This window comes from Bactrocera tryoni, chromosome 5, assembly GCF_016617805.1.
Source record: "Bactrocera tryoni isolate S06 chromosome 5, CSIRO_BtryS06_freeze2, whole genome shotgun sequence".
Taxonomy (NCBI): Eukaryota; Metazoa; Arthropoda; class Insecta; order Diptera; family Tephritidae; genus Bactrocera; species Bactrocera tryoni.
Window position 1 is genome coordinate 26,146,566 of NC_052503.1, and position 16,362 is coordinate 26,162,927.

At 35.8% G+C, this 16,362-nt stretch overlaps 1 protein-coding gene across 1 annotated transcript in view; it reads right to left on the bottom strand.

Moving 5' to 3' along the window:
- The window catches only part of LOC120777078 (SEC14 domain and spectrin repeat-containing protein 1-B), a 34,682-nt gene extending 19,664 nt beyond the window's left edge, over positions 1–15,018 (bottom strand). Inside the window, exons 1-5 of the mRNA XM_040108207.1 lie at positions 14,852–15,018; positions 10,159–10,354; positions 9,822–9,935; positions 7,405–7,579; positions 1,538–2,347 (exon numbers count right to left, since the gene is read on the bottom strand). Of these exons, the coding sequence (XP_039964141.1) occupies positions 1,538–2,347; positions 7,405–7,579; positions 9,822–9,935; positions 10,159–10,354; positions 14,852–15,018 (1,462 nt within the window). The remainder of the gene's footprint in view (positions 1–1,537; positions 2,348–7,404; positions 7,580–9,821; positions 9,936–10,158; positions 10,355–14,851) is intronic.
- Positions 15,019–16,362: the final 1,344 nt, after the last annotated feature.

A 16,362-nucleotide genomic window follows, 5' to 3' on the forward strand; every position in this document is an offset into this window, starting at 1 on the left:
AATAAAAAAAAGAGTTAAGTAGACGGAATTATATGTTGGACCGATAATATAAACATAGTCTCAGTTCAATAATATTACTATTTGCACGACATAGCTCACTAAGTTTAAATTACTACTCCTAGTCTCAGTTTATGTGTTATTCTTGTATGGTATGGCAATATCATGCCAAAGTCACGCCCACTTTTCTTAAGACACCTTTTTTACTAACCATTGTTTTTTCTGATTATATCGCTGTTTAACAAAAAAGATAGCGAAACAAAGCCTAGCGCCTATATACCACTAATTTTCGACAACTGTTTTCCCAAAAAAAAGCCGAAATCACTGCCATAGCTTACGCTTCCATTCATTTTAAACATAATACTGATTTCATCGTTTCAATCTTTGTGAATTCGGGAAAATATCTGAATATTTTATAAATAACTATTTATATTATTATTTGATAGCCTCCACCGAACTTGCTGGTTTTTTCTCTTGCTCAAACAGTGACTGAGAGGAGGAAGATCGATGACAATTCCTCCCGGGCTCGGAGTTCTCATGATACCTGGTGCCTTGCAAATATTTTCTCCAAAAATTTTACACAATCATCCTCTGGCCTCGGTTTCCTTACTACGGCCCTTACTTTTTAATGGCTTCATATTTTCCTTATTTTCGAACTCTTTAGTGGCTTTTTTGTTACATATCACTCTGTTCTAATAAAAATCTATCGAGACCAATGCTTGAAAACTCTACCTGTGTAATTCTTACTAGAATAATACATATGTTCATATATAGTAGTTAGTTTCGGTCTAATTGGAATTGCAGAGTGAGGGTAGATGTTTTTTAGAGCAGGATGGGTATGGATTTGCTACTAAACTTCTCGTTTCGGAATGTTTTGTTATTATGCGAGCCCTTGTTTTACGCCATCTTGGCAAAATTAAGAACTCTACTTTGATATGAAAAGATGAGCTGAAGTAAAAACACCAGAAGTACGGCTCTTTTGAGAGAACTTCTGATTAACAATGGATTATAATTAAATTTGATAATCCATATACCCAAGTCTGAAAAAAATTTCAAAATAGGAATGCAGTTTCTAATTTAAGGTCCAACTATCCTTCAGCTATCAATCATCAGCTATGATTTTGAATATACCAATATTTGGTATTTATTAGACTGCTATAATAGCATATGTTGAGATCCACAGTTTGGATTTGCTCTACTAACTCGGCTCATATTTCTCTGAAGGAACTGGCAAACAAATACATGGGATCGCTAATCTTTGATTTTAGCTCATAAACTAATGTGTGATAATAATTTTTATATGTCGATTCAGTGGAATTTTATGAATATTTTTGTTTCCTTGTATGAAAAAATAAGTAACCTATAACTGCAAGCCTTAGGCAAGACCTAAATATGCTTTACAACTATATCAAATTTCCTCAATGTCATTTCCCACACAAACCACAAACTAAAAACAAGCACCTGTATGCTATTCAACCTCTTTTTTTCAACCTCTATACAGCACGATCATTCCCCTATCACCCCGCTCACTCTCACTCACCCAAGCTCAGCTGACTCTCCTTCAGCTGCTGCAAAGTCTCCGCAGCCGTCACAAAATTCTCCTCGGCTATTTTATTACCCATGACTAGTGTTTCGAAAACCGCAGTTGTCCGATCGAAATATTCGCTGACGAGTCGAAAAAACCGCAACGATGTGATCAACACATTCCGACGCCTCTCCAGTCGTGTGGCGAATGAGCGACACACAAATTGCATAAAATCACATTGTGACATCAGATCCTTATATGCGTGCGAGTCCTTCACCCCAGCGAATGCATCGATTTTATACAACAATTCCGCATAGAAGCCATACGTTTCGCGACATTCCAGTTCGAGTACATCGTGTGCGGCGCGCAGCGTCTCACAGCTGTGCACATCGCCGCCAATGCTATACTGTCGGCTGAGCATCTGTTCGGCAGTCTGTAGTATCCAGTTCGTGACGAAGGCAACACCCTCTTCCAGATGTGTGAGTTCGCGTGCCTCGCGTATGCTCTGTAAGAGTTCCAGCCACGCGGTACGTATTTCCGTTTGTTTGCGTTCGATTTGGTTCAGCAGCAGTTCGATGCGTGCGCGTGCGTATTGCAGATCCGGCGGCAGTGGCAAACGTGTGGCGGGTGTGTTGGCTGTGGCGCAGTTGAAATTCGTTTGTGTTTGTACACTGTTGTTATTGTTGTTGTGGGATTCATGGCAGGATATTGTTGCGGTGGTGTTGATAGCGGGTGTTAAGACGTTTGTTGTGGCGGATATTTGCGGCGCTGGTGCCACTCTGGGCGGCGCATAAGCTTCCGATAGCCGATTCAACACGCGATTACCTGGAAAGGAGGGAAAAGAAAAACTGTAATCTATATATGGTTGCTTTTTAAAAATATTTTGAAATATTGAATTAGTTATTTTTTTTTTCATTTGCTCAGCCTAAGTGGCCACTTCATTTTCTACGTGTTCACTTCGGTCTCGCAACCACACTTCACATCGGCGGTCACTTTCTTCAAACTCTATCTCTTTTCAAACGCATTAATGTCTATTCAGCATTGAACGCTTTCTTTTTCGCTTCAATCGCAGGTGAAAGGTGAATTGCGGTAGCAAATTGAATGCTGCAATCAAGTGTATCGAAATCTTTTCGGTTTTTGGTTATGTAAAAGTTTTCTTGTACATAAGTAGAGGTGATTAGTAAAGTGAATTCAATTGTTTTTCAATTCATTACCGTTTTCTCTACAGCTATTTCATGTAAATTACACAATTTTTAAATTTTTGGCTAATTATTTAATTTTTCAATAACGTTGGACTATTTAAAATTATCATTATTAAGTTAAGTTATTACTTGGTTGAGTAATTAGAAATAATTAAAAAAGATAAGTCAAACTAAATTCAATTTCCGTGGCATGGTGCTGTTCGTATATGAATTAAGAAAAATATTTATGAATTGAACATTTGATATTCATGAAAGTATTATATTTTCACGATATATATTGTGACAAAAAAGCAGCCGAAAATTGTAATAAAAGTCCCCGTGTAAATGATATTTCAAAAAATGTATTTTACTAAGTTTTTAGGACTGTCCGAAATTACTGTGCCAAATATGAGCGTGATCTGTCAACCAGTTTGACTACAGCAACTGCTTAAGTCGGTACACCTTAGTGGTGCGTTGCGATTTTTAAATTAGATAAAAATATTGAAAAAAATACTTGTCTCAAATTTCGTAATTTTAACCAAATTTCCTGTGCGGAATCGTTGCGAATGTTGTAAAAGGGTTACGGTGATTAAGTTTCATCAAAAACACAAGCCTACAAGTGGTTCAAAGTCTTCAAAGACGGTCAAGATATTGTTGAAGACGTGCCTCGTTCTGAACGACCTTCGACCTCTTCAACTGTTGAAAATATTAAAAAAAAAGTGATGGATATGGTGCTTGAAAATCATTAGACACGTGTGAAAGAGATGAAAAGAGAGTTTAACATTTCGCGCGAGTCCGTTCGAATAATTTCGGTGGATATTTTAGGTATGAAACGCGTTCTTGCTCACGGGCACACATAGTATGACATTTTGAAAGCAATATTTTTTATATTGAACATGCTTCTAAACCTTTAAAAAATATTGATATAATTTTAAATGAATATTTCGTATACACTTTAAGGTACAGGTGGTTAAAATTTTCGACCGTTCTATACAATGAGTGGATAATATCTTTTGGTAGAATTTTTTTTTTAGATTTCTTCAATGAAAAAGGACGGAATCACGGAGTAGCGCTTGTAATTCGAAATATATTTAAGCCATTTCCCAAAATTATTAATCAAATTTTTAAGCAATCGATACATCAGTTTATTTAAGTTCTAAAAAAATCGGTTTTTAGCAAGCTCCTTAAAATAATAGGTTGTGAAAAAAGTCTTGCGGTATTTTCGCTAGTTGGCGCTGAAAGCGCGTAGTTCTAGTTTTATTCGTCGCTTCGAATCATGCTATACCCTTTTGGAAGCTCATTTCACGCGCTAACACATGTTTGATTGATTGTCGTTTCTTTTAAGTCGGTCGTGAGTTATAGCGTCGCAAACATGGAGCAAAATAAAGAGAAAATACGGCATATTTTACAGTACTACTACGATAAAGGCAAAAATGCATCTCAAGCCGCCAATAAAATTTGTGCAGTTTATGGACCCGATACAGTTTCCATTTCCACCGCACAACGATGGTTTCAACGTTTTCGTTCTGATATAGAGGTGGTCGAAGATGCGCCACGCTCCGGAAGGCCTGTCGTCGAAAATTGCGATAAAATCGCTGAATTGGTCGAAAGAGACTGGCATAGTAGCAGCCGTAGCATCGGTCAAGAGCTGGGCATGAGTCATCAAAAATTCATTTCAATTTCAATAAAAAAAAACAAAAAAAATTCAATAAAAATACCGCAAGACTTTTTTGACAACCCATTATTTCTACTTTCTGCTGAAGCTCACTTTGGATTGTATCGAGCTGTTTCTAAATAAGTTGTTCTTGCTAATTCTTCCGTAAACGTTATTCTTCAAGGCACATTTTATGTAGTAGCTCATTTCTACTATGTACAAGGTGTGTTCCAAAGTAAACAGAACTTAAAAAAAAAAACAGAACAAATGGTTTTTTCGGCAAAATCAATTTATTTTATTCAAAAAAGTCCCCTGCTTCAATACAGCTTTTTACACGGCCCAAAAGCATGTCGAACGAGTGTTTTACCTCGTTGGCCGGTATGGCCGCCAGTATGCCGGTGCAAGTCTTTGAATGGCCTCTACGTTTGCATAACGCTTTCCTTTCATGGGCAAATGCATTTTTCCGAAAAGGAAGAAGTCCCACGGTGCCATATGAGGGGAATACGAGGAGTGGTTAATGGTTAAAACGTGATTTTTGGTCAAATAATCGGTCACAAGATGTCCTTCGAATAGTGAATTCTGAGCAATTTTTGGTCGTCAGTGAATTTGTGCGGAACAAACCGTTTACACACCTTTTGTAAGCCCAAATGGTCAAATGCGATAAATCGATGTTTTGGAGATTTTCAATTCCATTTCCATGAATTTCAAAGATGATTTCGGCTGATTTTTGATGAATTCACGATTTTGATTGGCCTACATGTTGATCTTCATTTATGTTCTCACGACCACTTTGAAAATATTGAAAACACTCGTCCACTCAGCTACTGGATAGGCAGTCATCGCCATAAACTTGTTTTATCAATTGAAATGTTTCGGTAAAAGTTTTATCAATTTTAAAACAAAATTTAATGTTGGCTCTTTGTTCGAAGCTCATTTTCGCACCGATAGCACAAACATACCGACACTTTAAACGCAATTACTTCACTTCCAACCCATGAAATATCATTAAATTCTCACTGGACAATCGATCTCACTGCATAACGATAGCAGATTCTAATGCACCAGCCGACATATAGATGGCGCAACCAGGGGGCGCTAGATTCAAAAAGTCCTGTTTACTTTGGAACCCACCTTGTACTATTCATAGAAGCATTATTCGCTATTATAACAGGGTTTTTTCACTGATACTCAAATTTACAGTATTAGTTATAAATCTTAAAGCGGTGAAAACTATAATATAATTCTGATGATATAAAGATAATGATAAAGCCACCTTTGCTTGTATATTACTAGACTAGAAGCCGATGGTGCTTTCTTAGTTCTTTATAGTCCACTCTTGGACTGTTAAGCGAGCTTCTTGAAAGCTCCAAGCAGAGCCGATATTAGTAAGCCTTCTTGCGCTCAGTAAAATTCATCTTAATCTACTAATACGTTCGTCACTAACTTGTTGGTATTCATGTGTTAAAGTTAATGGTGAAGTTTTTTGGAACATAGTGAAGAAAAATCATCTTAGGCCTGCTTTATAGGCAAAAGCAGATTTTGTGAGAACAGGCATATTAACAATCACTTAACGATCTAAGTGAACTATCTGGTGTTGGATATGCCAAAGGAGATCTGATTTTAGTACCGAACGTACTGTGTTAAGTTTTCTCAAGTTAATATAATTATATGCAATAGAAAATCATATTTATACCAATTAATATAATTCATAGTAAATGTGAAGATCTTCATATTTTAAACTAACACGATTTTTTGTTTTAAATGCATTTTTCAAACAAATTTGTTCATGAAAATTCTCAAAAAAAGCAATTTCAAGCAAAAGAATGTTATAGAGCCAAATATTACTGACATTAAATCCCTAATAAATAATTTTCTTACAAAAAAAATAGTACAAACAAAAAGTTAAGAAATGAAAATACATACTTTCAATTTCATTCAATGCTTACTAATTTTGCATATTAACACTTTACACTTTGAATTCGTAAAAACTCATTGTTACCACAAGCGTGTTTGTCATACAAAACGAGTGTTAATTGGCAATGAGCGAATAACATGCATTTAATTTCACTAACTAGATTCAAGGTGGATAGAAAAAATATACAGCAAGGGCGGCACATATGTATTGTATAATATACATGGTTTGAACAAAAAATACGACAATTACTGTGGGCAAAAAATAGTAAGACTTTTTCAATTAAATTTCGCTCAAAAACTCATTCTTCGAAGTATTTTTTTTTTTGGTCCATTAGCTTAAATCTTGTCTTTCAAAAAAGAATTTCAAAATTATAAACATATCTATAACATTATAAACATGTCTTACTATTTTTTGCTCATAGCAGTATGTACATATGTACATAAACTTCAAAGACCTACCGCATCAAATCACTAATTTATTACATCATTATGCAAAAGTGTTCATAAATTTGGCAAATAGATATATTCATTTATGCATCTTTATGACAATCTCTTCTTCATCTAAACTGCGCGTTATTATGATTTCAAAGTCGAAATTTCAAGTTTTTCCTCGCACAATTTTTCATTCATAAAACTTAAGACCCTTCTACAGCTCAAATTAAAAAAAGATTAAATTGACTATTAATATTTTTACATTAATTAATAGAAATATACTTCAAACTCAAAAACAGCATTTTTAATCAAGCATTAAGGCTTTTGCTTGCCGAAACAAAAGACTTAAGCTGCAAACTTGGACCTTCAACCGGCCAGTGTTAATGCGTCAGCACTTGTTTTTCTTATAAGTTTTATTTTTTTTTATTTTCTTATTTTTTTTGTTTTATCTCTTCTCTGTTTTGAATTTTTAATTGCCGCATAATCTTTATCTCAAATTTTAACTCACGCACACGCATAGCCAACTGTGTAAGACATGTATTTTATGTTACATTTATGTTAAATTACATTATGTGCGGCGTAGTTGATGTCTTAATTTAAGCGCTTTACTCGCTCGTAAATACATAAAAAGCAAAAATTAAGCGTTCATCTTATTTTTTGAGCTTATAGCCCATTACTGAAACCTCTTCTTATCAGCTTACCCAACTCGATGACCACTTCGATTTGTTGTTGTACGCTCGTATGCAGCTGTGCACACTTCTTCAACTCAACATCCGCTTCCGTTGGCCGCAATGATTTATTATTCAGCAGCACCACGTGCAGATTCTCCATGCTACTCAGCGTCGAATCGAAAGTCTTTTGGAACTCATCAATGGCCTGCGTGAGAAAATAAGTAAAAGGAAAATCAGTTATTCATTTTTACATACATAAATAGCTGGGAATATGGTTAAATGTGATGCTTTTAAATTAAAGGCATATGCCTATCTTAGATAACAAATTACCATAATTTTACAATATATAAAACCTATAGACTTTTTGTAAGAATTTCTTTTTGTAAGAATTTCTAATCAAATTAACATAAGTTGCAATGCACTGAATAAATTATAGAATCTAAATTAATTTCAGTATCAAAATCTTTCATGAGAACTACACGAGATATGTACATATCAACGCCAAAAGAAGCGTCTTTCATTAAGGCTCCTTTTGATAAACTTTACATCGAGTCAAGCCAACTAACAACTGGATGAAATACTATATTTACCATTTTTAGTTCTCTGCTATTTGCTTGGAAAAATTACATATTCGGGGTTCAATTTGTAAAAAGATCAGAAAAAAGTTAACTGGCATGGAAATAAGAACTTGATTTTGAAGGTTCAGTTTTTATGGCAGCTCTGAACAATTCTCTGGGAGATTGCTTTAAACCATAATTTTAGCTAAATTTCGCAAATACATCTCGTCAAATAAAAAAAGTTTTCCATACAAGCACTAGATGCCGACCGTTCAATTTATATGGCAGCTATATGCTAGGGTAGTCCGATATCGTAGGTTTCAACAAATAAGCAGCTTCTTGGGGAGAAATGGAAGTGTGCAAAATTTCAGATCGGAATTTCAAAATTGAGAAACTAGTTCCCGTATATACAGACAGGCCGACGTATAGACAGTCGGATATGACTTAGTCAGCTCCTCATGTCTACAAAAGCGTTGTAAAAGTTATGTATGGAAATCGATTCCAGAACTTCCAGAAGTCCAGACGCTGACCCCAATTATCGACGGTTTTCAAGCATAATTTGGACGACACCGGTGCAATTTCACGTTTGATATTCGTACAAAGTTCATCAATCGTCGCTGACTTGTTGGCATGGACCATAGACTTGACGTAGTCCCACAGGATATAGTCTAATCGCACGACCGAGGTGGCCAATTGACTGAGCCATTTCGTGAGATAATTTTTGATTTTCAATAAATCGATTGTGACATTCGCTGTGTGGCTTGTGGCGCCGTATTGTTGGAACCACCCATTGTCCAAGCCCAAATCATCCAATTCGGATCAAAAATATTAAGTTATCATTGAGCCATCAAGAAAGAAGTACGGCCCATGAAGCCCCCAGTCCTTGAACTGCTTCAAACCGTTATTTTTTTTTTTAACAAACTGTGACTCATAGAGTACGTGTGGATTGCTACCTGAGCAGTAACGCATATTTTAGTTATTGCCGAAGCCATTCAGCCAGAAATGAGCCTCAAGTTGTTCCTCAGCCCAATTCACGAACTTACGACACTGCGGGCACTTCTTTGTCTCACTGGGATGGGAATCTTTTGTTTTGTGCCTGTAGATTCAAATTTTTCTACTAGACGCTCAATTGTTGATTTGACAGGACGATTATGACGACCATTAATTGGACGTGGCGATCTTAAAGTTTAAGCCACTGCCTTCGAATTTCGGCAGCAAATTCAAATAATTTCGACACGTTGTTGGATCGTATATCTTTCCATGATGAAATGACAGACCATATGGAAGAAAAATGGCAAAAGAGCGGAAAAATATAGCGTCATTTGCTGTCCCTTTCGGTCTACTTTTGCAGTGTCCCTATTGAAAAAAGCATTATACTTCGCACTATAATGCGTAATAAATCGAAAAATCTTTTAAAATTAATTTTTGTTACTAAAAATTATGATAATTTTATTGGTGTGTCAGGTTATAATTTCAGAGCTGCCATATATTATTAAAATCTTTTTTCTGTCAAAACTATTTTTAAATTTTTTTTCCAAAAAATGGATGCACGCTTATGTATAATGTATGTAGTTTCAGAGTTGCCATATGATATTAAATGTTTTTTCTCTCAAAACTATTTGATTGGCATTTAACATTTTTTTTTATTCACAAAAATTTTATGTACTCTAATGTATATACAGTTCCATAATATAAGGCAATTAAAATAGAAATGATTTATCATTCCATTTACATAATACACAAATAGGGTTGACCTCATAAATTTTAAACTTGCATTTTGTAACTAAATTTTCAGTAAATTATTGCCACAAAAAATATAACAAATACATTTAAAGCACATAAATTAATATTAAATTAATTTTTAGCGACACACCATAATTTCTGTTGTACCTTTCTTTGTTGCAGCCATAAATCATAGTTAAATGACAAAGTGCCGCCCAGCTCCTCTGGCAACTGCGACAGGTCGAAGTATTTTATCAAACGCGCCTTCGAGAGCACAATGGGCTGGAAATGTGTGAAGCAAAAAACACAAATTACATTAAACTGAAATAATAAAAATTTACATAATATTAATTATGCAATTAAAAACCTTGTATACACATAATTTCATTAAAGCTTGGGAAATTAAGCGCATTAGAATTATTCAAAACATTTTATTGGCGCTTTAAGCTACTTTCTCCAATTGTTAAAACGCTTTTTATTCTCACACTAAATCGCTTGCGCTCACCTCGCCCTTCGCCTGCGACTTGCTCGTGCAGGTGTCCACATGCTTCTCCCAGAAGCCCTCCGCTCTGACTAGAAATAAATTGACTGTGATCTCATCGAAGAGCGCGTAAATGATGCGCGCATGCGTGCGTGTAATGCGTGTCGTGCTCTTCTGCGCGTCCACGATAACGGTGACGCCGCGCTGCAAAGTGACGGCGCTGCAAGCAAAAGACAAGTGGAAAGTGTTCAGTTAGTAGTGAAGTCAAGAATGAGGTGCTTAATTTTTATTTTTTTTTATCAAAATTCACTACTGTTTGGTGTTACTTTGCTGGAAGTTTAATTAGAGTCTTCTGGTTGTCAATTTACTTATTGAAAGTTAAGAAAAGCAACAATAATTCTGTAAAGTCTAAAACAAAAAAATATTTATCATAATTAGCTGCTACAGCAACAACTACTTGGATAATGAAAATTAGTCAGTCTTGAGATTTGTATATTTTTAAACCGTTAAATCGTTGCGAGTTTTGCAATTATCGTCGATTTTATTTCTAAAGCTGTTCTCGAGTTTGAAAGTCAAGAACAAGCAAGACTTCAACGCTTTAATGCCAAAAATAGGTTTACATGTTGCGCAAATCAATCAATTAGAATCAGCAAAATTCATAAGAACTCATCAAATTGATTAATCATCGCTAGATATGCACATTAGAGCGGGTCGATTTACTGCGAGCAAAAAAAACGAAAGAATTTCGTATGCGGGAAATGTTCTAAGGATCATTCTGAACAACTGAATTTGTTTTTTCTGCTTTCTGTTTCATCAAAAAATATCTTAACGTGATTTTAAACCCCGACTCGTCAAGAAATAGGTTTGCTCCGAATTTACGTACACTTTTATTTGTTTGAGAGGTTAGCCAAAAATCCCAAATGAGACAATTCTTATTGAAATCATTAGCCGATTCATTTCTATCTTCAACCAACCGGCAACACCAAATTAACGAAAATGTTTACAAAACGTTATATTTAAGTTGTTAAGGGGTCAGTAGGGTAATCTCTTTCAAAAAAAATTTTTTCTTGCATTTTCTGTTTCCTTATACCATTAGAATTAATGTTTAAACCCACTTTACTATTGGAAGGTTTCGAAAAAGGTCCAAAAATAATAATACCGTTCGACGTTCTGAGCGCTGCAAGTGCACACCTTAAACTTTCAACGCGTTTTTCTCAAAACACACTTTATTAAACTGGCGGACATGATTCCGGTCGAACTACTCAATCGATAATGCTTAATTTTTTCTTCTAAATCTTCACAAAACGTCTGGCTTTCGTCCCTACAATTTTTATAATTTATTGACAATGTTAAGACAAAATTTATGTAAAAAAAATTGAGAAAAATAAAAAAATAAAAACGTTAATTGCTTTTTTATTTATCAAAATTTTTTCATGATTCTATTAGGGACGATAACCATTCACGTGCCTTTTAAGAATAATGGGGTTTTTTGTGTTTCAGATGATCCAAACATGAGAAATCGTGTCCGCCAGTGAAAACACGCATCTCATTCACTCAGCCCTATCTCCGACAGATGTCATCAAAAAATCCGAAAAAATTTGTTTATACACTCCACAATATACTTCATAATATGTTAATAAAGTTCTCTTGTGGAATAAAAATTTCTATGAAAAGAAAAATGGGCCAGATTACCCTACTGACCCCTTAAACAGAAGTTACTGATACGGAATTGTTAGGTAGCATTTTATTAATTGTTTAAAAATTCCAAAAAATATTCTCTATTCAAGGGAACTGCTATAAACAAAATGTTTCTTTAACATTAGGCTTGGCATTAATGCTAAAAGCAGTACTTGTGACCATATAAAAGCTGAACCATTTCGAGGTTCCCTACTTTTTTAAAACTCCACAAAAACTTCAATTTATATCGAGAATGTTTTCTTAACTTTCAAAAAAACATTCTGTGGCATTTATTTTTTTAAGATTATCTCTTTCAAATACTGGCCGCGGCTATGTCTCAGATGGTCCATCCGTTGAGTCCAATTTTCAATGACTCGTTCAAGTCACGCGTGATATTTTGCTTCAAGACCTGAATCGAAGCAGGATTGTCCGCCTAGATTTAAGACAGTCATATCCTTACAGGAAAAAGTCTAATGGTGTGATATCACACGATCTTGATAGCCAACTGATCGGCACAAAGCGTGAAATTATCTTCTCACCGAAGTATTCTCTCAATAAATCCATTGGTTGATGCGATGTGTGGGAAGTGCCATCGTCTTGTTGAAACAAAATGTCGCCGATATCAGGAGCTTCAATTCCAGCCATCAAATAATCGGTTATCATGGCGCGAAAACGCTCGCCATTAACGATTAGGTTCTCACCGACATAATTTTTGAAGAAAAGTGAGCCGGTGGAATCATCGCCACTTCCAACCTTTGTATGTTTTTTCTGCATGAAATATAAGTTCATGAATCTCTTCAGCTAGCTTTTCGTTCCAAATGCAATGTACCCATAGAACCAGAAATGGGCCTCATCGCTGAACAAAATGTAGCTCGAAAACATCGGAATAGGCTATTGAAAAAAGTACCTCTACTTATATCGCCCGTTATTTCCAGTGTATTAGTTATGTATTAAAAAAAATTGCTTCAAAATATGTTCTCAAGTACTTATACCTGAGCAATGTTCAGTCTAATGTAATCAACTTGTCTCTTTCTCTCCCCTCATTATACGCCATATAAAGATTTTCGCCTTTCCATCTGTATTTAACCGTTCACTTTGGTCAAAATGCGAGATATTTTAAATGAAACTCAATGGACAAGTTTTCTTAAAAATTATATGATTTAGCGCTAAATTAGAAAGGAATTGGTATATACCTTGGCTCATATCCCTAATATAATGAATTCCGATCCTCTGGTTGACGTTTTCCACATTAACTCAATTGCTTTTAAATTTAGCCTCTTCGGTCAAGTTTATATTACATACATATACTTCATTTGTTTTTAGTATAATGTTTGCTGACGCGAACTAAAATATAGCAATAAAATTAAGACCAAGTTAATGCCCTACAATATAAATCAAGAAGATAGCAAATTTTATTGTTATTTTTCACGATTTCATCGAGCAATGTACAAAGATTTGTCAGCACCTGAAGGACTTCCGCCAGCTTTGATGCCTGCAAGTTGCAAGAGTATAAAATGTTCGGTTACACCCGCTTTTCCTTACCTTTTTTACTACTTTCTAGACATTTTTCTTAACAATAAAATACCGCAGCGTAGCTTTTAAATGCTTTCACTTCGATTAAAGACCGCTTGATTAAAAACAAGTAAGGAAGGGCTAAGTTCGGGTGTCACCGAACATTTTATACTCTCGCATGGTAAAGTGATAATCGAGATTTCATTATCCGTCATTTACATATTTTTCCAATACCGTATTTGTGTAAAGTTTTATTCCGCTATCATCATTGGTTCCTAATGTATATATTATACAGAGAAGGCATCAGATGGAATTCAAAATAGCTTTATATTGGAAGAAGGCGTGGTTGTGAACCGATTTCACCCATATTTCGTGTATGTCATCAGGGTGTTAAGAAAATATTATATACCGAATTTCATTGAAATCGGTCGAGTAACTCCTGAGATATGGTTTTTGGTCCATAAGTGGGCGAGGCCACGCCCATTTTCAATTTTTAAAAAAAGCATGGGTGCAGCTTCCTGCTGCCATTTCTTCCGTAAAATTTAGTGTTTCTGACGTTTTTTGTTAGTCGGTTAACGCACTTTTAGTGATTTTGAACATAACCTTTGTATGGGAGGTGGGCGTGGTTATTATCCGATTTCTTCCATTTTTAAACTGTATATGGAAGTGCCTGAAGAAAACGACTTTGTAGACTTTGGTTGACATAGCAATAGTAGTTTCCGAGATATGTACAAAAACTTAGTAGGGGGCGGGACCACGCCCACTTTTCCAAAAAAATTACGTCCAAATATGCCCCTCCGTAATGCGATCCTTTGTGCCAAATTTCACTTTAATATCTTTATTTATGGCTTAGTTATGACACTTTATAGGTTTTCGGTTTCCGCTATTTTGTGGGCGTGGCAGTAGGCCGATTTTGCCCATCTTCGAACTTAACCTTCTTATGGAACCAAGGAATACGTGTACCAAGTTTCATCATGATATCTCAATTTTTACTCAAGTTACAGCTTGCACGGACGGACGGACAGACGGACGGACGGACAGACAGACATCCGGATTTCAACTCTACTCGTCACCCTGATCACTTTGGTATACATAACCCTATATCTGACTCCTTTAGTTTTAGGACTTACAAACAACCGTTATGTGAACAAAACTATAATACTCTCGTTAGCAACATTGTTGCGAGAGTATAAAAATTTAACATTTCTTGGATTAGAAAAGAGCTGAAGCTATATTCTGCTAATAAAGGATTTTTTTACATAAATAAAACCTCTGAATAAAAATTTGTTAAACACCTGAATAAGCTTAAAACACAAAACTTTCTTTTTTCTCATCTTTTCGAGAGAGAAACTTTTAAACAAACACTTCAAGAGTCTCACAATTTTCAAGTATTATCACAACTTAAAATTCATGTCTACTATTTTGTATATGTATGTATGTGCTTATACATATAAATGTATATACAAACCAAATTGATATGGGAACATTTTTCAACTGAAGAATTAAGAAGAAGACGCAAATCACTCACCTCAACGCACTTTTTAAGTAGGCAATCGATAGCTCCAAACAACGGCGATTCCACAATTGTAAATCATTGATGATGTTAACAACGACGATAATTTTGCCGGCGCGATCGTAGCCGCCGGGCAAGTAGGCCGTGCGCGTCTGCAGCGCATTTAAGACATCCTCCTCCATCGCGGCGAAGGCGGTTGCGTTGATGTGGGGGAGGCGCGACGACGCACTTAACTGCTGATTTTACAATTCGATTTCCAAACATACAAGTTTACAAGTTTTTTTTTATTTCTTCGCTGTTTCTTGTTATTGCTTGCTGCTTTGCTTTATTTTCATGCGTCTTGCGTAGCTTATGGCTGTGACTTTGGTTCCGGGCAGCATAGCGCACTTAACGCTGGTTCCCAGGCTGGCGAAAAGACACGCTCTCAGCCACGTCTACCGGCAGCTGACGTTACACATAGTATGTATGTTTATGTATGTGTGTGCTGGCGTTTGCTTGCAGTGCTGCCATTTAATGTTGCGCACGTCAATAATGTTGACGTTGATTTTCCGGTCAATGGCGAATGCGCGCCACGCACCTTAACTGCCGCACTGCAGAAAAGTCACTGCCACAACAACAACAAACGCAAGAGCAACAGCTGCTGACGCAAACGGCTAGCATTCCAATGCTAAATGCGTGGCAACTTGCGGCAATATCGCGGTTGGCAGTGCACTTTAATGTGTTGTTGTTGCTTTTTATTTTATCTTTTTTTCTTTGCTGCACAGTTCGCTCAATTTGGTAGTCGCTGCAAATTCCAGCGTACAAATTTATTGCTCTTTTTTCAATGTCTGCCGTTGTCGCGGTAATTTATGCGCGCATTTTTATTCCAGATTCCACATTCTGCAACAATTGCAACAATATGTGGCATCGTTAAATTTTTTCCAGCGCAGCCATGTGCTGCATGCTGTTCTCGGTGTTATTGCTGTTATTGTTGTTGTGTTTATTAATTTCTCCTGCAATGTCACAAGTGTTTGTTTGTATGTGTGTGTGTATGTTACTTCATATGACCGCGTCCAGCCAGCGTTGCCCACTTTGAGAAGTTGAGCTAGAAAATTCAAGTAATACAAGTGGTGTGATGAGAAAAATGGGAATAGTTAAAAAAAAATCTATTAGAAATGCATATTGCATATCCGCATATAAATATATACACAAACATATGGTACAATATAAAATACACTTCACAAATAATAAAATTTCAATACAAGAACTTGATTTTGAACGGTCAGTTTGTATGGCAGCTATATTCTACACTGGTTCGATGTGAAATATTTGTTCGGAGATTATAGGGTTCCTTTGTTCAATAATCAAATTCTGTTAAGATCTCTCGTCAAATTAATACGCTTTCCGTTCAAGGACTTGATTTAGGTCGGTCGGTTTGTATGTAATGCAATATATGTATGTGCAAAAATCAGAGACGAGGTTTGGAGAAAGCCCAGAAATACGAACTGAGATCTCTAGAGGCAGTTACTATTAGGCAAGAGATTTAG